General features: G+C 41.3%; 2 protein-coding genes across 3 annotated transcripts in view; both read left to right on the plus strand.

Moving 5' to 3' along the window:
* The window catches only part of LOC126563252 (biogenesis of lysosome-related organelles complex 1 subunit 2), a 271392-nt gene that overhangs the window by 189545 nt on the left and 59728 nt on the right, over positions 1–22119 (plus strand). The window lies entirely within an intron of this gene.
* On the plus strand, positions 7–21116 carry LOC126561765 (myotubularin-related protein 8). 2 transcript variants are annotated; one of them, XM_050218076.1, is made up of 10 exons: positions 7–16; positions 402–472; positions 16290–16406; positions 18020–18601; positions 18700–18832; positions 19104–19200; positions 19794–19929; positions 19998–20714; positions 20778–20909; positions 20979–21116. In XM_050218076.1, the coding sequence occupies exons 2-10, from the start codon at positions 449–451 to the stop codon at positions 21114–21116; spliced, it is 2076 nt and encodes a 691-aa protein (XP_050074033.1). In that variant the 5' UTR covers positions 7–16; positions 402–448. The 2 variants fall into 2 exon arrangements, with proteins under 2 accessions (XP_050074033.1, XP_050074032.1); XM_050218075.1 differs by lacking the exon at positions 7–16 and having other exon boundaries at positions 246–472.

Genomic DNA, 22119 nt, shown 5'->3' on the forward strand with positions numbered 1-22119 from the left:
TGTGCGGCCTACGCAAAGGCAAACGTCAGCTGTAAACGTCAAAGCAACTCCCCTGGTTGAAAAGTTATTATTTTTCTATTTTCTTTCGTGTGTGGGTTGAAAATTTGCCGTGCAGTTGCAGGTTGTTGCCATTTTTGTGCTTTTGGGGGCTAGATTTTCCCTACGTTCGGGATACTCGGTGTGCATGTTACCGTCGGTGTGATAATCCTGTGTACAGAAGCTGTAGAAGGTGTTCAAACGTACGCGCCATTCATGGATGTTCCCTGGCACTGTTGGTGATCGCTTTGTTGTGTGTTGTGTTTGATTGTACGCAGGAAGTGGATAAAACCTGTGCCTAACTTTCTCCATCGAAAGTGGTTCCATTGCGACGGTTGATATTGGTGCTTGGAAAGCCTCTACACGCCTTATCATCAACGCCGCCACTAGCTACACATACCAACGGTAGAAAATGGAGCATATCAACACACCAAAGGTAAGCGAGCATTGGTTTATCAATTGCAGCTGGCGAACCGTTTACGTATGGAGCGTGTGCCTACCCTGCATTGTGTAATACGAAAGTTCACCAGGCATTGGGGTTATCAAGATAACAATTCCTGTCGAATCCGAATAGCAGCGAGATGATACAGAAATAGACTATCGATCGATATACGGCAGCATTTGCTGACGTGCTAATTGGCAGCAGAGGCAAGCAACATCCATCCGCTGGTGTGCGTATGTGCAGCTGTTAGAGAAAAAAAAAACCTGTTCCAACGGTGCCATTGCACCTTGCAGGCAGAAAAGTGAACTGCAATGGGCCAAACCTAGTTTCTGCCTCAGTTGCTCATATGCAGTTGTAGCAGCAGCAATAAAAACCCCCTTTGCTGTTTACCTTTTGGCCTTATCGATCACAGTTTCCTCTGATTAGCTAACATATGGCGCTGTGATAAGCGGTTCCGGGTTTTGTTTCAGGAGCCTGTAGGAGTATTCTTCATTCCTAGTCAATCCTGACAACTGTTGCTCGAAATGGTTCGAATAAAACCTATTGAAAGTATCCTTTCTTCGTGGGCAAGTCAGGGATGCGCATGATCTTCCTTTGGAATGCACTTATTTTAACGTGTTTTACATTCGCTATCGGTTCGCGAAGGTTGAAAGAGTCGTTTCAGAAAGCTGTGCCACAGCTACAGACAGCTGTGCATCGTTCAAATGACGATGATCTTTTTTAAATGTTTGCTGTCTGTCAGCTTGTGTGGAAAATTTCATAACAATTCAACATCAACATCAATCTGGTAAAAATATGATACAGCAACTCTTTAAAAACATCAAATTTACTATTACAATACTGGATTCTAGTAATCAGCTTAATTGTTTTCTGTTATCAAATTATAGAAGCTTTTTTTTGCTCTGCACATTGCACATTGATTATAGCTTCTGATAAGCAGTGTGTTATTGGTTTTCACTTTGACCAAGTGCAAACCGTGCAAAGATGTTTTTTTTATAGTGAAAAATAAATGTGCTTTGTGTTTGTACAGCATAAGAAAAAGGAATAGTAGAAATTCTTTTGCACTTTCAATACACCTATAAATTTTTTAGTTGCAGTATCACATCGGCTAGATTAATGCACGACTATAATTAAAACTGGGATTATAAATATAAAAGAAGTAGTCTGCAAGTTGTTGTTAATTATTTTGTAAAATTTAGGTATAATTCAATATTTTATTCTGTACACAACAAGCTGATTTTGTTTAGATGTTAAAGTATCGTTGAATCTTTGATGAACTACGATAGTCATTCGAATATTTATCAAATAATTAATATATTTTACCATTATCTTTCCCTCTAGTAATAATTCTAAAATATTATCAGTCCACTCTTTGCTCATATAGTGCTCGTACTAAATGCAAAACACATTTTTTTAAAAAGGACCTTGTGTAGTTTCGAATATACTCAACACACAAATAACAATAACTCACAAAAAAAAAAAAAACAAGTACAATACTCAATAACAATACAACACGCAAAACAATACTCAACAACAATACAACAATACACGCAATAATACTTTTTTAAATGACTACTAATGATAAACACATAACTAAATTTTCTGTAATTACACCTGAATTACTAGGAATCATGTTGTGCAAGGTTTTGTATGTAAATCATCGGTTGGTGCATGTGAATCGATTCGGAGCTCAGATGATGGTAAACAAAATATTGCATTAACGAACGGAATAACGGAAATAAGTTTCACACGCAATACTATTTGTCATCACTGACGTTTAACTTCTTAAAAATTATGTTAAGTTAGTTCGGTATGCCACAACCGAGTATGCCCGGGATAAGGCAAGGAATAAGGAGGAAATGCCTTATAAATATGGTTAAAGAATTTGTTCAACACAAGCGGTGTTGACAATACGGCACTGGACCGTAATAATATATAAAATAAATAAATAATAATAGTTCGGTAATTCTTAGTACACACACAGAACAAAGTGGTTCTGTGTGGGCTTTAGTTAATAGAAATGACCTAGTTTATGTTGCTCATTTGTATAAATTACAATTTGGGTTGCAATTTATTATTGTTCGAACATACGTTTCGTTTACGAAACAAATCCCTCAAATGCTGCTAATGCTTTTGCGCTAAATAAGTGCCGAAACAACCATTCACGCTTGTTTTGTTCATCGTTTGTATTGGTTTTAGTCCTAAGCTCATTCTACTTAGATTATCCTTTACATTGCAATTTGCATTGAATAAAAATAATACACTACTTAGCACTATAGCACTTTTGGAGCTTCACAAAAACTTACTTACTTACTTATCAGGCGCTTTAACCGCTTTGCGGTCTTGGTCCCGCGCCTTGATGACGGATGATTTCACGCCATCTTCTCACCTTACCACGCCTCCTGGCCCTACCACGCCTCCTCTGTCCGTGTGGACGGCCTAAAAGGACTTTCTGAGCTGGGTCGTCCGGTGCTATGTGCATAACATGGCCAGCCTGGCGGACATCGGAGCCTAGCGAGCCTAATTCGCTGTACGGCGGTGAGTTCGTCATACAGTTCGTACAGCTTGTCGTTGTAGCGGCTCCTCCATTATCCTTCCACACATACGGGGCCAACGATCCTTCTGAGCATCTTCCTCTCGAACGCGGCTAAGAAGGCTTCGACTGTTTTGGACTGGGTCCAAGTCTCAGAGGCGTATGTGAGTTCCGGGACTCACATTCCGGGACCGTTGCGACAGGTTTTTTAAGGTTTCCTCGTGCTGTGGAATGATCGGCTGGCCGCCAGCATCCTAGCACGCAACTCCGTCTCTATGCTGTTTTCGGTGCTAACTTTTGACCCTTCTTCTTGGCTTAATGACCTCTAAGGTCATGCCGGCCATCGAAATGGCTTACTAGACTGCCGATACCACGTAGTTGGTTAGTCAGTCCTCACTACGGGGGGACGGTCCGAATGGGATTTGAACCCGGTCCTGCCGTGTGAAGACTGGCGCCACTGTCGCCAACACCACCGGGCCGCCCCCTAATGATGTACCTCAGCAACACATACCTCAGCAACAAGTTGATGAACCTCATTTTGACCAGTTTGGCTACGATTCCGTCGGTTCCGGGTGCCGTATTGTTATTTAACCGACGGATAACTTTGCGCGTGTTCTCGATGTCAGGTGTCGACGGTACATCGGAACCGTCTGCTAGTGGAGCCTCTAGCTGTTCGTTGAACTGGTCGTTAAGTAGTTGATCAAAGTACTGGGCCCATCGCGAGAGGACCTCTGGCTGGTTACTGACCAGATCACCATCTTTGTTGCGACAACAGGTCGCCTTAGGTGTGAAGTTGTTTCGGCGGCCTGCATTCGCTTGGTAAAACTTTCGGGTAGGACCGTACGCCTCTCTGATCTGTTCAAGTCCCGCATTCCCTGGTCATCCCAGGCGTGTCTTTTGGTGCGGTGCGTGAAAAACTATGAACGATAAATATTGATCTTACGGCAATTGTTAAGCAATACGGACTGGCCGTCCTTTATGAATTCAAAAAAAAATGTTGTTAGGTAAAAATTTGATTTCCAATTGAGAAAAAAATGGCAAGAAAAATTATTATACATTATCGAGTATGACGGCACGTCGCCGTATTGTCAAACAAAATTATTATTTACTCAAAAAAAATGGTCATATAACAAAAACTAATCAATTCATTCAACTCCAGTAAAATGCTCATTTATTGCCTTTTATTTACATTTGTTTGCTGGTTTTAATTTGGGCTCAGAGCCACAAACATGCTTCAGGAATCAAAATTTTCATATTGTGAGACTTAGTTCATTGAAAGGAGTATCATATCAGCCTTTGTGATTTGTATCCGTTCTGTCTAAATCAATGTATGACAAAAGCTCAACTTAACCAAGCTCGTGAAAAACAAGACTAACTAGTTATAGGCGAGTAACAGATAACAGAACAGGTCGTGCGGCATGGATCGGCACATGTTATATGTTTAAAGCTATTACCTACAAAGTGTCTAAAATGAAGCAAATAAACGTTACATTTTCTGTTGAAATAAGTGTTGTTTTACAATAAGAAAACGATTCTAAAATATGATAAGAGGATGTTCAACAATTAGCACCAATGAATGCTGGTTTTTTAAATAAAAATATTACTATTATTATTTCTCACACGTTTCCACACCCACAATTCGCTTGCCCAAATCCAATTACATAAGCAGCTCTTCCCGTACGCTAGTCATGTACCACAAACATTGCGGTACGTCATGCTACAATTTTTCCACTCCAGTATTATCCATTTCCCAGTTAACTTCAACTACTGCAGTTGTTTTGTTTGGTTTTCCACCCACAATTGGAACCATTTCTGCACCATTTCCCAGCTTCAAATGCACCACGAGAGATGCATTTCGCGGCGATAATATGGCGAGCCTTGCATGTGCAAGAGAGGGCCCTCCAATAGGTACAGGCGCGAAGAGCGAAAATATGTCCGACCTTGACCTTCTCAAATTGAAACGAATTCTGTAGCATGCTTCATTCTATTCGCGCTTTACGCTGTCTAGCGTGTGATGACGCTTACACCGGTGGGAAATGCATTTTTGTACAGGCTATGTATAGTTGGGTGTCTCTCTGCTTAATAAATGAAAAATGGGAAGTGAAGGTGGTTTTAGACTAGATTGCACTTTTGTTCACGTTCAGCGCGGCCATAAATCCGCTGACCCATATCTGATCCGAATGCCCCGAGCCGAATCGATTATCGGACGAACAAAAAAGAACAAAAAAATCGAATCACAGATATTGGATTGTATTCAGTAAACGTTTTTCCCTCGTTTGGTGTGGCACACGACACACTGAGTCAGGAATTCGGCACGTGACTGCACGTGGTTGCTCTAGTTCTTGGACGCGCTCCATGGTTCGTTCTCTCTCTTTGGGGTTGATTGTCGTGTAGGAAAAGCATGCGCCATTTCTAGGGGGAGGTTGTACACCATTCCTGCCGTAAGCTAGAGCAACTTCAAACGATTTCCAGCATCTAGCATATTTATGAAGCCCGAGGATACGTGTAGAAGGACTGAAAAATTTAGAAAAGAATTTTGAAGAAAGATGGTAGACTTGCAGTGTTGATTGCAAATTAAGGAATTTAAATCAAATAAATTATGGGCAGGTTTTATATTTGTTATCTATTTTTGTGTGTCCTCCTTTTTGTAACTTATATTCGACTTTTCTTGACCTTGATCAATGATTTTCTTAACTGTTCCTGAGCTTTGATCTTGAGCTTTAGTCAAAAAGTTGCGATTCTATCAGGAATTTTGGTTACTTATTAATTATGATTTTTTTAATGTTTTTAAAAAGGATTAAAGGCTAAAAATTATTTCCAACTTTTTCCTTGGAATGCTATAGTTCATTTGCTAAAGTTTTTTTTGCCTCTGAAGCGCGTACTATACTTCTCCATATCTCTACATATAAATCTACGAAATTTGTATACAAATACCACATAATAAACATCTACTGAGAAATCACAATAAACACACGTACATAAACACGGAGCGGAAACACACGCGAAAAGACGCCACCAAACATGGGTCAATATCTGCCGAACGTTGGGGCAGCATGGCACATCCTGCAGGAGCGCACCCACCCAACGAACAGTACAGGGTGTTCAATATAATTGAATAATCTCTAAAAACGAGCTTAAAGAATATAAACAAAAGATAGGTAATTTTTTGACTATATTTTTCGTAAAGCCATATTTATTTACTATCTTTTTGGCATATTAGTTGGAAGCACCTTAACCGAGTATGCCCGGGATAAGGCAAAGAATAAGGAGGAAATGCCTTATCAATATGATTATAAAATTTATTCAACACAAGCGGTGTTGACAATATGGCACTGGACCGTCATAATTAATTATAAAAAAAATAAATAAGGTGGAAGCACAGAACCCCCCCCCCCCCCCCATTACTTTTCCACGAGCTTGAGATGTTTCTCAAACAAATCGCTCGCGGCACGCACCTGTTCCATCGGCATTTCGTCCCAGATCTTGGAAAGTACGTTCTTGAATTGGACAACTGTGTTTACTTTATACTCGCTTTGCTTGGCCAGCATGTATGACCATACATAGTAATCAAGGGGATTGAGATAAAGGGAACTGGGTGGACATGACATCTTACCTAGAAACCCCATCAAATTCTCTTGACACGCCGTCTTATTGGAAAATGTAAGGATCGTTCCTGAAGAGATCCTGACGTGCTGGAGCCACAACCTTCTTCAGAACCTCAGTTTTGTAGTCCGTGGTGTTTATTTTGACGTTTTTCTCAATAAAAACCCAGTAGGAGTTTCCCACGCCTGGATACATCCCCCCCAAACCATCACCGACGCGGCATTCTGGAGCCGTTTGATGTTTATTTGGGACGGAGGGATCATTTTGAACAGTCGATCATTTGGAACATCGTGCGGTTGTTCCAAACGAAGAGAAACACGAACTCCTGACATGCGTGCCGCGAAAGTATCAATTTGCATACATCCAGCCTCTTCTTCTTTGCAGCCTCCGTTACTCCATGTACTTTACGTTTCTTGTGTGGCTTGTACCCTAGGTCTTTCGTCATAATAGTGTAAGTCGTCCCGTTCGACACATTCAGATCAGCAGCAGTCTTCCGGATCGAGTGGGTCATTTTTCGACTGATCCGCTTCCTCACCACTTTGATGACTGCTGGCGTCCTCGCTGAACGCTATTGCCCGGATCTTGTACGGTCGAGCCCATCTCCCGGTACCGATGGATGGTAGTATAAATAAAATTCCGCTTCACCCCGTGAGATTTCAACCTGTCGCCGAATATGTCGCCGGGCTGCTCACCTCCCACGAACAAATTTTACTATAATATCGCGGCATTCTTTCATCGTGCACCGTGTTCACAGCTGTGCACTTATTGAACACCCTGTATCCTTTATGCGTTCACGAATGAGCCCGCGAGAGTCACAGACAGGAAGCAGCTATTGCGTGAGCGCGAGAGAGTATCTGCACTCGGTACACTCGGGAAAGCAGCCATGCCCTACGATGTGTGTACTGCAGCTGACAATTTGGTGGTCCTGCGGCTTTTCCACGCAAGCAAGCATTTCAGTTTCGAGTTTTCCGTCGGCTACGGTTGACACGTTGGCTAGGCGATGGCTTCGGGCAAACATCCGTTGTTCAGTGAGGCAGTTGTGTGCCACCGTCCGGCCACGTTTATCGAATAAAACAACAACGTGAAAGTGATGCGATCGAAGCGCTTGAAGCAGTTTAGCATCTTTGTGGTAGCATCTTATTGGCTGATGGTTGTAATCAAACAAAAGTCCATTAGGCACTCAAACCACGACGATTCGTTGTATGGTTTTTTGGTGTGAAAAGGTTGTTTGAGTTCATTCATGAGTAATCGCGGGGCCCGAACCACTCACGCGCACATCAACTTGGCATTATTTGTCGTAGGACAGTGGCTCGGTGAGATGGTGGTGAATCGTTGCTAACCGTTCGAACCGTTGTATAATGTTTACATACAGAAAAATCGATTTTCCCTGACGGATTAAACCACTAAGCTACTGGTACGGTGGATGAATTCTTCTTCCACCATACTACTGCGCCATAGTTCAACATTAATGGTGACACTGTCCGTGTGAAAAGAGGAACAGTGCAACACTCCCCCTCCTACCTCCCAACAGGTATTTTTTTTTTTTTATTCATCAGGGACGGCCAGGCCGTATTGCTACCAACAGGTATTAAAAGTTAATCAAAAACTATGTTGACGCGAGTGAGGAATGCCTGAGCCGTGGTGGTCGCAAAACCCAATTCCTGTAACAAATACAAAAACATGCCAAATCGTTGCCGAAGCATTACACCGAAAGTAACAAGCAAAGTTTTTGGGCTAAAGGTGGTGAACAAATAAGCAAAGTTGCCGCACCATGGCGGACACGGAGCCCCTGTCACCGTCGGCTTCCTCGTTCAAGCAGAACTTTGATCTGGTGACGCCCGAGTTTGAGGAGGATCCGAAGCTGCTGTGGGGAAGCGTGCCGGTGCCACCGTTCGTCTCGGACAAGGTGGTTACCTGGGTGGAGGAAAACTTTCCCCATCAGCCACCACCGGCGGTCGAATTTCGCGGCCAGACTGTTGTTAAGAAGGTAAATAAATGTGACTGTTTTTGAAGTTGAACCACATGCATGGGAATTGAGAGCTAGCTGATCAAATAGATAGTGAAATTATCTTCGATTAAAAGGATGTGCAGTGCGTGAAGGATGAGTTTTTAAAGGTGAAGTTATGTTAAGGTCAAACAGAAACCTTTGCTCCGATTATTTTCGACAAACATAAATTTCACACACACGTGACCTGCTCAGGGAATGGAAAACGGCAGCTAAGAGATCAAATGAAGCTCTGGATAGAATGCTCTGTCCTATTTCAAAGCTCCGAAAGGTGGCACATACATCTAGGTTTTATCGGTTGTTTTACGGCCGCAAACGGTTGGTCGCATGTTTATGGGGTGCCATTTGAAATTCCGCACCATTAAACCCTTTTTTATAGATCTATGTCCAAGATCTATTTTATGTACACGGGTTTGGGACACGTGTTTTCTTAGGAAATGCTTTAAAAACTAGCACATCTTAAGCCATCGTTACTAGAGTGTCTTTAAGATCCTGGAAGCGCATAAATAAGATTGGATTCGCGTTTCCTGATCAGCTGTACCTTAACGCAGACAAACGCTTATTGAATGAATACTTAATTCCGCACAAATGAAGAAGAATGTTTCTATTTAAATTAAATTCAATTATCTACAGCTGCCGATCACGCCACGCGTATCAATCCGTTCCGTTTACTGCACAAAAAGTGTTAACGAAACATTTGCCGTTGTGAAGGAAATTTGCAATTGAGAGTACTACGCATTGCCTTATGTTGGAACTTTTCTTTTTTTCTTTTTGCCTTATTGTTTTAAGTGCAAAGTAGAAGTTGTATAAATCATTGGCTTCGGTGACAATCCCGCTGGAGAGACGGCTACACAGCCGTCTAACGAGGCGCATGATAGGTCCCGCATGCTATTTTGGTGGAATGATGTAATATTCCACATTCCCAAGCGCTTATAAGTCCGATGGATAAAGAACTGCAGAACAAACCATGTCATAATTCATAATAATTTACAATGAGGACATCAGGTCCTTCTGGTATATCCTTTTCGTTTATCTACTTGCAACAATATTTCTTGATTTTTTTATTGAATGAATTATAAATGATGATTTTGTTTACTGATTTGAGTTGTGTATGACGTAAATTTTGATCTTGATTGAACCTAAAAATTGTTGTTGAGGTTTCACGACACGCTCTAACCAACACCCTTCATGGATAGTATTGAAACATTTCTTGTGTGTTTACATGATTGTGTAGTAATTTCCACTGCGTTTACCCGCCTTTGAACGATTTAAAAAAAAATTTAATTATTTAAACATTTTTCTTCTTTGACATTTCAACTGAGATGCCGAAAACTCGAGAGTTTTTGGGCTGCCAATTATGGCTTTCCTTGATTTAATTTAATCCGTAGTAGGATAATTAGTCAGCATACGAGAAGACGGTCTCGGACTGGTGTTTAGGACCGCGTAATTAAATATTTTCCTTCATTAATAGAAAGAGATCGAAATTTGATTTCGTTTTTTTTCTAAATAACCGGTGATGGCCCGGTGGTGAAGAGACAGCGGCGCTTCGCAGGACAGGACCAAGGTTCAATTCCCATCAGGACCGTTTCCTTCGTAGTGTCTAATTCCCTTCGTAGCCTTTAGATGGCATGGCCTAGAAAGTTGTTGTTAAGCCATGAAGAATGTCCTTTAATTTATGGATTTTTAAATACTTAATTTCTGTACTGTGAAGTTCAATACATAAATACTCTATTCATGCGCTACCCGTGCTACGCGCATTCCGAGATGAATGGACGTGGATTTGAAAACGTTGATAGTATTTGGGATTATTTGGGATTTCTATTTTTTGGGTTCTTAAAAACCGTTTATATAAGCATTATGTGTAGAAAAACAAATTGATTTTTTGAAATAAGAATTAATGTTACATGAAAAATGAAATAATTTTACAAAATATTCACGCAATATGAATGAATGCAACGATTTTGAATTATAATTTTGGAATGTTCGTTCTTTTTCTTGGCTTAAAGACCTTCAAGGTCACGCCAGCCATCGAATGGCTTACTAGACTGTCGATACCATGTAGTTGGATAGTCAGTTGGAGGTCCGGATGGGATGTGAACCCCAGTTTAAATTAGTATTTGATATTAGAGACACGCCGATTTCTTCGGTCTGCATTGTGCGTATTCGTCGGGTAGTAGCTGTAAGTAGTAAATAATGATGCATTTTGGAGTGGTCCTGTGGTGGAAGACAACGGCACCCATCTTCAGGACTACTATCCAAAGCTGTATTGAGGACTGACTGGATAAAAAAGTGGTATCAGCTAGTCTCTTAAGTCATTAGATGGTCGGCATGGCCTAGAATGGCGTTTGTTGTTGTTTGTATTGCTTAGAGAGACTTTTTTCCCCTACGGGAAAAGCATGTATGTGGACATGTATAGTGGCAGTCAACAACTATCTATACCAGATCTATACAACGTTCTTTTTGAATCATGTCGAATTTCCCTTCAGCAAATTCAAATATCTTTTCTCTGATTGATCGATCTGTGTAAGATTCTATTGTCCGTTAGATGTGTACGCAGAACTGATTGACCAACTACTGTTAAAAACAAAGTCAAAGGAAACCAAAAATGGCAGATCTCTCGAGGTTAAGTTAAATTAAACCTAGCTTCCATAAAAACATTGCAGAAGCATTACTCTTGTATCAAAAAGTTTATGAATGCCGTATTCTCTAACAGGAAGTCTATTAATAGATTTATAAAAAATACGTTTAAAGTTGCCATCCCTTACGGCCTTCTGCAATGACGCACTGGCGTATCAAACATTCTTACAAAAGAAATAATTTCCTTTGATTCTACAGGTTGACCGAAACAGAGAAAAGAAAAATTACCCGCTGGTAATAAAACCCCACTTATACAGTCGAGGACGACCATCCAAATTGAAGATGGTGCGGTATTTATTTGAATCTTCTGCAAATTGATGCACTCTTCATACCACTGGATGATGCGTCACGCGCGAACCTCCCGAGGTTAGCGCAAAAAAGAACGCACTTTCTTTTTCGGCTTGTTTTCATTACAAGCTGGAAGGTGTAAAAAAGTAAAAAACAAAATTCGATAAAGATGCCCCGAAACATTATTCCACGGAAGAAAATGATCTTTTTTTTCTGCTTGCTCTTTATCACACGGCATCCGCTGTACTACGCATAAGTAATTACCTAATCGAAAGGATCATCTTGCCGAACGGCAAGAAATATCTATTTGGCGAGACTAAATTTAAACAAAGCACAGAACACTTTGGATATCCTTTCTGTTTTCCTTACCTTCGCCGGGGAAATCTGTTTCGTCGGCTCGACTGTCGGCAAATTGGAGCTTAAAGTGGTGCGTGTTTGAAAGTGAATGACGTTTAAAAAACCATTCCCGCCTTAACTCTCAGCTGGGATCAACGGACAAGTCCTCTTGAGTACATTTCTTCTCCCGGGCGGCTGTCTACACTCGTAAGGATTATGGCGGATGATAAGTGAACGCTGCATTGCCACAATACGGACCAATTGTCTGAAGGCTTTAGGTTGCTTTCGGTCCTGAGTAAAAGCTTTTTTTTTATAAACATCTTTGCACATCGTCTTCAGCACCGAGTACAGGTGGTGGTGCGGTTGGTGCTGCTGTGTGCCGGTGTTGCGGGTTAATCCTCGGGCGAAAAGAACAAGCGCTGGGCCATTCTGTTGCATCGGTGGTGAAATTATATTTAGCATCACATCCTTTCATATCCATTCTGCTTTTGTTCACAAGTTTGGGCTGTCGTTTTGCATTACAGCATCGTTTACATCAAAAGGAAATCCGGCTTTTTTTTAAATATACATTTTAAATGGAAAAGATGGGTTAAAAAATGCTATAATTTTAGGTAAAAATGAAAGTGCGCTACTCGTAAAGGTCTCGTCATTTTAATCAAAGTTCTATCCTTCACTCGACAACAGCCGAACGAGAGAGAGATGTAGTTTGAAGAACGCGATTGCGTATGATGTGTACTACGGTTTATAATACTCCGCCGTGTAGTTTCGAGCTTTATGTTGCGCCACCGGATGAGCTACCGAAACGGAAAACGGAAAGGAAAAACAAAGTTGCTTTTTTACAGACTAATAACATCCTAACAAAACACAGGACTATGGTTGGCTTCGGATATTTGTTGCCTTTTATATTTTGACCATCTTGCTTGCTTAGGATGGAAGGTAGAAAAAACAACTTCTCGCGGTTTATGTCAATTTTTTTCACTTCTTCTCTTCGGTTTAGGTCATGAAAAATTCACCTCATGTGGGTTTCGTGTCCGATAAGCTTTGGATTGGGAGCGGTTCGCCTGTGTTAATATCATTGCTTGTTGATCCGTCTCGTAAAGCCGCGAACTTAACGGCTGCCCGGGTGGTTTGGGCAACAGCTTCCAAAGTTTTGTTTTCGGTTGCTCGGTTTGGTTTCCTTTGGATTCATTAGCGGACCACATGTGGCGAGTTTTCATCAGCTTTGATCATGGTGCAGACTACCAAACGGAAATTAAATTAATGTAATTAATTTTGTAAAATAAGAATTTCGAATAGCTTGGTTTTTGAGCAAGGAATTAAGAAGTAAGATTAACAGTCTATACTCTGTTGGATACATTATCCTGATCCTTATACTATCTGATTTGATCGGATAGTACACGACGGCATTAAATGCTGCTTTGTATCGTGCAATAAAAGAACTCTTTAGTGTTACGTTTTTTTCCAAAAGCAATAGAAACGAAAGTCCCATTTACAGTACGCATGTAATAACATTCATTCCTAAGTGACATTGACACAATTGGAACGGTAGAACGCTGGCGTACGTGTACGTGTTTCGATGCAATTTATCCGTTAAACAAACGATACTGTGAATTTGTTTTCCCCGAGAAACTTTTCCGCGACCATTCAGAGTGTGTGAGTGAGTGGTGGGGTTGTATGGTTTGTATTGAACCGGGAAGAACGATGCAGTTCCAGTTGGGGGCTACTTCTTGGCGAAGGCCACACCGGTACTAAACTGGATTTATGCGCGTGTGTACACAGCTACATTAATTATTGAAGCACGATTGTTAAGTTGCGACACGTGTTTGGTTTACTTGCCAGGAAGGGTTAGATGTTTTACATGATGTCACATTTTTTTACTATAACTTTTACTGAAAACTGAGTGTTACCACAAGCATAAGACATTTATCTATCCATATCTTCGAGATACATATGCTTGCAATGTAATAATCAATCCTCAGTTAGCTTTATAATCTTTTATTCCGATTGTTCCTATTTAACTCAACAAAAGCTTACTCTACTATAGGTAACTTAATGGATTCATATGTCCAAGAAGTACTCTTCAAAAATATTACGATCCCACACCAGTCCTCCCCGTGGCAGGTTAGTTGGGCCTTACCTAAGGGTGTCGTAAAGGTACATGGTCGCATATTTCTGCTCAACAGTTTCTGGTTCTCCTTTACGATCAATTGCCAACCAAATTATGATTTTGGATGATTGGATTAAGGTGACAGAAAGATGTTCATGCGATTGTTAGAGTTTGATGTGCAAAAAAAAACCCTCACTTGCCAGTTAGGGCAAGTGAGGGTTTTTTCGAGTGAGGGTTAGGGCAAGTCCGACTGCATGCTTACAGCCGGAAAGATATTGCTCGCAAGCTTCGTCTGCCTCTCATCACGATTGATTCTCGATCGATTGATGCGATTATTAATTTGATATTACAATCTGTCCATCTTCACTAGGAACAATATGCTGCGAAGACTGCTTCCCCGTTTAAACGGATGTTCCCACACCTGGATCTATGTTTGATAACTTGGATCCAGTCTTCAGGCGATTCTGCCACAGTTTTCCTCGACAGGCTTGAAGTCTCGAAGAAACATTTGCAGTGTCGTACCACCACTATTGTGAGTACGAAATCCGTCTCTCATTAGATGGTGTCCGTCAGTAAAGTTTGATGTGTTGTTGTATTGCACTTTTCCGCTTAGGTATTTGCTGCTATCACTGTGCCACCAGATCGACTTATATCTCTCGAAAACAAATTATGTCTGCAACATCAATGAAGTATTGAAACAATATAAAGTAGAGTGTATGCATTAAAATTCTTTTTTTGCATAGGAATGCTATTACTTTTTCAACTTATCCTATAAAAATCTACAGTACTTGTTACAAAAAATGAAGTTACTTCGTCGATTTCTTTGATGCATAACATCATTTGAAAAAATCCTATATTTCCTTGAACATCGCTTGTTTAACTGGTAAAAATCAGGGGAAATTTTCCTTCCATCTTGCTTTCTTCTTGGGTTAACGATCTTCTAAGGTGTTGCCGTCTGCCGAATAGCTTACTCGACTTTTTTTACCACGTAGTTGGTGACAAATGACTCCTCACTATGGGGGACTGCCCGGATAGGTTTTGAACCCTCGGTGCTTGTATCTGAAGACCAACGCCGCTATCGCCTCGGCCACTGGATCACTATTTACTTGGTACTGTCCGACTCGCAAGAACTAAAACCACCTCGAGCCTATCAGGGTAGGCTTAACTTCATTAAAGTGTAAAAGCTGCCACTGAGCCCAAGGGTATAGATGTTACTTGTTAAGTGATTCCTTGGTTAGAGGTGTCCTTCGTCTAAGACTCACGATCACATAGACTGACAGGTTGTAAAGCAACTCTGTCCAGCCAGTTCTTCGCCACGACGGCTCGATGGTCGGGGTACCGGAGTAGCCTAAATACAAGCTGCCACGACGTCTACTTCTCTGAAGCCCCTTCAACCAAGATCTGAGGTTGTTACACCTCAGAACAGGAGGATTCAATTCCGTCCTGTGCAAAACAGACATGCCACATGTAGACCGCCCCCGTTAACATGCTCTGGAAGCGATCAAAACCTTAGTTGGTAAAAGACTAGAGAAGGCACCCCCTAGAATATTTTGTGTACAGCACTGTGAGATTTCAATTTTATTGCACAGTGTGTTTTTGTTGCTGGTCAAAAGAGATAGAATAAATATGATGGGCTTGTTTACAGACCAAGGGGGGTAGGATAGTCGTCGTTTCTGCTTTGTTGTTGAATTTCAATACCAGCTGATGCGTAAATTTGTGGGTGGCATTAGGATGTGCATGTAAAAGTGAAAATTATGAATCGAGAGGAAACTCGGGCTGATGCTGATGCGTAAATACCACGCATGTTAGATGTTGGTGGTAAAGGTCCGTATGCAGTGCGGTAGGGTCAGGAAAGTATTTTTCTTTTTGTTTTGTGAATGGTCTATCTAGCAACAACCCGCTTTTTTCAGAGACATCATATTTATTCTATCTCTTTTGACCACCACCAAAAACACACTGTGCAATAAAATTGAAATCTCACAGTGCTGTACACAAAATATTCTAGGGGGTGCCTTCTCTAGTCTTTTACCCATTAGTCTATTCACCAGGTATCTCGGCCTACACTACGGGAAAGTAGGAGTCAGGCTTTGCTGGCCTTACTTTCAACCTTAAGGTGACGCAAGTGACCATAACTAGATGATTTGCTGGTCGATTGAACTTTGATTATTGATTAGATTCCATGTGTCTATTATTAGAACGTCAATTTTTATCCATTCGTTATCTATTTCCTTCCCATTTTTATTTGTAACGCGTCTGTAACATTGTATCAACATTGGTCTACTTTTTTATCTTTCACTTTCAGATTGAAAATGTTCGTATGATTGACAGATATAACAGCAAAAATCCAACCGTCGGTGTGCTGTACCTTACGGCCACGCATCTCATATTCGTCGATCCGGATGCCAACAAAGAGACATGGGTAAGTGTTTTCCTTTCAGCCTGGTGTGTCCTGAAGTTGTGTGGAGTTTTTTTTGCGCTTGCAATGGCTTTGCATATCACTTTTTTGCGCTAGGAAAGTGTGTATGGACGAAGGCAATGATACCATCGTTGTTCGGCTTTAGCAGCTGTCTGATAAGATAGTTAGAATGGATTCCTGCCCATATTGGCCTGTCGGATGCCAGTCAAATAGGAATGTTATGTGCCGCAATGGCTATTCATTTTTTCCTATTCATAAGAATTTACTGCTGAAACACGCACTGGCATGGTATGCTTCGAGTCAACGTACGAATGATATATGTTGAACATGAGAGGTTGCGTAGTATATTTGTTACACTATTTATAGCATAGTTATTGTCATTATTAAAACGCGATTGCAATGTGTTACTTGCACGCAATTGATCAATGATTATGGAGATAGTTTATTTTATTATGTCATCCAGAAAAAATCCTCGTTTACCAAGAATTCCCTGTTCCAAAAAATACTTCAAAAGTGTTGTAAAAAAATGGACAGCCTTGCATGATATTCTCATTTAAGCGCTTAAGTTAAAATGAGTACGGATCTCAAAATTTTGATATTCTTCTAAACTAGAATACAAGATGTCCTGAAAGTTCCACTAAAAGCTCAACAAAACCTTCTGTTTCTTTGGCTTGCTCGTGCAGGCATGATCAGGTCTCCAGTCCGTTTCCAGGAAACTCAGTCTGGGGCTGCTGTCCTCCATCCACAGCTGTATTCGATCTCCGACAGGTTTAACTTCCGACTAGATCCATATATTTTGTGGATACTAAAAATCCATTAATTAAACATAGTAGCCGTAGTTCAAATAACTCAGAATAATAGATGGCAAATATTAAATATATTTGGTATATTTGATCCTGTCCTGACAAGTTCTACAAAGACTCAGTTTTCTCCACAAATATTTAAACATTCTCTTGCGTTGCAAAGAGATCTTTTCTGTCCTATAACTTCCATGTATCAATTTCGACACGTTTTTACAATTGCGGAAGTAAAATATACCTCTTTTTAGAAATTCGCAATAAATCTTCGTAGTAAAATCTTTGGCGTAAAGAAAAGGCGTGCTTAAAATGAATCATTTTTATACATATAACGCAATGCAAATTTTACTTTTTGCAATGAGAGGTCACTCGGGAAAATCTGTTAGAAAATGAAAAAGAAGTAACTTAGTCGTTATACGAGCACACGTTAAGGATGATCCTAATATCTCATACATCCGGGACAAGGAAATGCAGTTCTGGGAAATGTTGATTAAAAGTAGTGTCAAAACATCACGTACACTTCTCCGAGTGTCTGCAATTGGATGAGTTTACTTAGAATTTATTTTCCGCCACCTTGCCCTTGAAGCGATAATGATCAACAGCAGCGTGAAAATGGGTGCTGGAAAAAAATCTTGAAAGTAGAAGTTAGTTTTGCTTCGTTTCTTGCCTTTTGTGCTCTATCTCTATGTAATTAAACAAATTTCAATAGACGCACTCGAAAGTACTGCACCACAATCAGATGGCGTCGTGCAGATGGTACGAATGGGTGTTTTAAATTTGTTTGTAATTTACGAGAACCATCCTTCTTCCATCATCCAGGTTCTGTACATGCACATCGCGAACGTGGAAAAGTTGCCCCTGAGCACAACCGGCTCACCGCTGCTGATACGCTGCAAAACGTTCCTCTCCATCACGTTCGTCATACCGAAGGAACGCGAATGTCACGACGTCTACACCACACTGACGAAGCTGTATCAACCGGTGCACATCAAGAATCTGTACTGCTTCCAGTACACGACCGCAGCCAAGGAACTGCCCAAGGCAGCCGGCTGGGACTATTTCAAGCTGGAGCACGAGTTCAAGCGGATGCGCGTCCCGAACGACCAGTGGAGTGCCTGTGCGCTCAATCAAAACTATGAGCTGTGTGACACGTACCCGCGGCAAATCTACGTGCCGGCCGATGCCAACACGCAAATCCTGCTCGGCAGTTCGCGGTTTCGTTCGAAGGGTCGGCTACCTGCGCTTACCTATTTGCACTCGAACAAGGCGTCCATCTGCCGTTGCAGTCAGCCACTGTCTGGCTTCAGTGCCCGGTGTCTCGAGGACGAACAAATGCTGGAAACGATACGCAAGACTAACCCCAACTGCAACTTTATGTACGTCGTTGACACGCGGCCAAGGGTAAGTGCGTTTGGGAGGATGATGTGTTTTTCTTCGTTAGACATTTTCATCGCATGATCATGGTCATGATGCTGTTTTTTCCCATTTTCTCTCTGCAGATTAACGCCATGGCAAACCGGGCGGCCGGCAAGGGCTATGAGAATGAGGCGAACTATGAAAATATCAAGTTCCAGTTTCTCGGTATCGAAAACATTCACACGATGCGTGCCAGTCTGCAGAAGCTGATTGAATGTAAGTGTGTTTTCAATCGTCTCACCCTTGGCAAGCATATCTACTATATATCCATGTGGATTCACTGTTTATACTGTAGACCTGTTCTGGATGACACAAACAACCTTCGGAACAGGGAAGGGTGTTTGGTGAAACGTTCGGTTTTCTGCCGGGTGTGATTTATTGACTTGCGAATCGTCGTACCGTGAACTTTACCGTCTTCATGGCGTGTACTCTATTGTATCCTTAAATAATGGTTGTCCATGTCTGCGTTTTGTGTGATATTTTTTAGGCTGCGAACAAAAGTCGCCCACGATGAGTGGATTCTTAAGTGCCCTGGAATCTTCCGGCTGGTTAAAACACATTCGATCGATACTGGATACATCCTGGTAAGTAAGCTTTTTGGAAAGGATTAAGCGGCAACGGTGTAATTAACGAGCGAAAAAGGGCGAGTGAAGGTTGGTTGAAGTATGGCATTCAATTCACACGATTATCACGTGAAAACGTGCAGAAGGTACATATCTCCTGGGGCTTTGACTGTGCTAGCAGCTAGCTGTCATTAGCTGCCGATGCCATTAAGTGGATGTCGGTGAAAGTCATCAGTAATTAATTGACGATTAGTGTTATGGCAATGGGAACGGGGATGCGGATGCTTTAGTACTTACCATTACCAGCTAGTGAAGTTTATTTTTACACCTAATGAAGCAACATTAGCACACTTCCTTAGAGATTGATAGGATGTAATCAAACTTTGAACTATGATGCGAATTTTTGAGAAATAATCGATGCAAGGCGCTGAGAATGAAGACAATTTTGTTGAAGGTTGAGGGTATATGAAAGCACATGTATCAAATTAAGAAGGCTTAAGATGGGGCATCATGTTACCAGCAACTGCTACTTTCGTTAGTTAATATTTAAAATAAATCACCGTAAAGTTGGCTCATAGCTTATTTACATGTCGTTTGTTCCATTTCTCCTACAGTTTCATTGCAAACGCTGTCGATAAAGGGATTTCCGTTGTTGTACACTGCTCGGATGGTTGGGATCGAACGGCACAAGTATGCTCTCTAGCCGCTCTTATGCTGGATCCGTATTACAGAACCATTAAAGGATTTCAGGTAAGTGTTCCTTCAATTACTTCACTCCATAAACAGCATTCTAATCTTCTAATTATTTCACCCTCCAGGCACTGATTGAAAAGGATTGGCTTGCATTCGGCCACAAATTCAGCGATCGCTGCGGACACATCCAAAACGATCCGAAGGAAGTATCTCCCGTATTTACCCAGCTGCTCGAATGCACCTGGCAGCTGATGCAGCAGCGTAACGATGCGTTTGAGTTTAACGAACGATTCCTGCTCATCCTGCACGATCACGTCATGTCCTGCCAGTACGGCACCTTCGTGGGCAACTGTGAAAAGGATCGATTAGATCTACGGCTAGCGGAGAAAACTTTCTCCCTCTGGGGCTACATGTCGAACCATCTGAACGAGTACATTAATCCACTGTATCGACCCGAGATGGATGAAACGATAAAACCAAATCTTGCACCACAAAACATAAAGTTTTGGCGCGGCATGTACAGCCGGTTCGAGAGTGGCATACATCCGCGGGAACCGTTGGAGGATTTGTTGATCGCTAGCAAGGATCACTGCACCTCGCTGGAAGATCACGTACAGCATCTGACGAAGCGTATCAACAGCTTCAAGAATATGCTTTCCAAGTCGGCCAAACGGTTGCAGGGTGGCAGTGCGGCGTTACAGTCTCGGTACGGTGCGGATACGCGGGGGCCTATCGAGGTGAACGATAATCGGTATAATTATGATCGGAAGCTCAGCGAACTGTCGGCGGCGGACGATGATCATCCGCTGAAGACGAGCGATTTTTCGTTCTCCAATCTATCGGTACGTTTGGACAATTTAAAAAAGGTTCAAATTATTCTAATAAAACGTATTTTCTTGCAACAGATTTCAGAATACAACAATGAAGTGGACAAAGTGAATGAAGACATCAACACGGTCGCTGTCGAATGGAAATCGCTCCGGTCGGTCGTAAACTGTCCCACCTGCTCCATACCTTTCGATCAAATTACAAAGAAGGTATGTTTACTTACAATGCAAGCTATTGTGCTATTTTGCTGTAATATAATTGTTTTATTTGATTTCCAGAGCCACTGCTGGAAATGTGGAGAAGTATTCTGCGGTCGATGCATCGATAAAACGCTATCCCTTCCGGGGCACGAAAGTGGCACTCCGGTGCCAGTTTGTCGACAGTGTTTCCGTGTCGTGCAGCAAGTGAGTCCCTAAAGGATGAAAGCGATTTTGTGTTCGCCTGCAAAAAAAACTTCTACATTCCTCGATTGATTCGTTGTAGCTTGTAAGCATCTACACTCTACGCTACGCTTTCTTAAAATTATTATTGGCGATATATTTGTGATGTACAAACTCTGTAACATTATTATACGATTGTGAGGCTACCTAAGGGGTTTGCAAAAGTGCTACAAAAAATGGAGATAAAAATATACAGTGCAAGTTTTCAGTTAAAATAGACCAAAGTACACTGGCAAAGTCGTTTGATAATGTCATTCAGGACTGATATGCGTTGGCAAGACAGTAACGAACGAGGGCAAGCGATAGGGATTGACAAATCCTTGCCAAATGGCTGTCAATCTTAGCTGTTAATTACTATTAGTCATAAGTAATAGCTAATGTAACATGAAACACATACTACAAAATGCATCATATACGAGCATCGACAACCGATAGTATAACACACACATTGTTGGAACTACAATATTCTTAAGCATAAATGTGTAAAATGATTTAATTTAAGTTTACGGGGTTAAAATTGATATTTATCTTAAAAAAGGAAAACTATGCGAGCTTTTGCTTGGCTTGGACACCCACACACACTCTTCGGTATTGAGCTGAAAGAGAGCTTTATCGATGGCTGTAAGGAATGGGAGGAAATTTTTGCCGATTGTTAGCTATATACGCACACAAGGACACATATGAGAAAAAGAAGGGATGGTTTAGATACAGAAGAGCGAAAGTAGAGCCTTGTTTTTAAGTATTGCATCTCATGCATCTTTCCGCTTTAATGACTGGCGTAGCTTTCACTGTTGTACACCTCAGTTTCCTGTTTGAAGGTGTATAAAGCATGCACCTTGTTTGACACAGTATTTGCTTCGATTCGGGAAACATCGGTTAGCTAGAAGGGAGTGTAACAGTCATATATCTTTACGCCGCAACTACCAGCAACGAAATAGAATTGCAGACAGCCAGCATAAAGCTATCATACATATATCTG

The sequence above is a fragment of the Anopheles maculipalpis genome, chromosome 3RL (genome assembly GCF_943734695.1).
Source record: "Anopheles maculipalpis chromosome 3RL, idAnoMacuDA_375_x, whole genome shotgun sequence".
Taxonomy (NCBI): domain Eukaryota; kingdom Metazoa; phylum Arthropoda; class Insecta; order Diptera; family Culicidae; genus Anopheles; species Anopheles maculipalpis.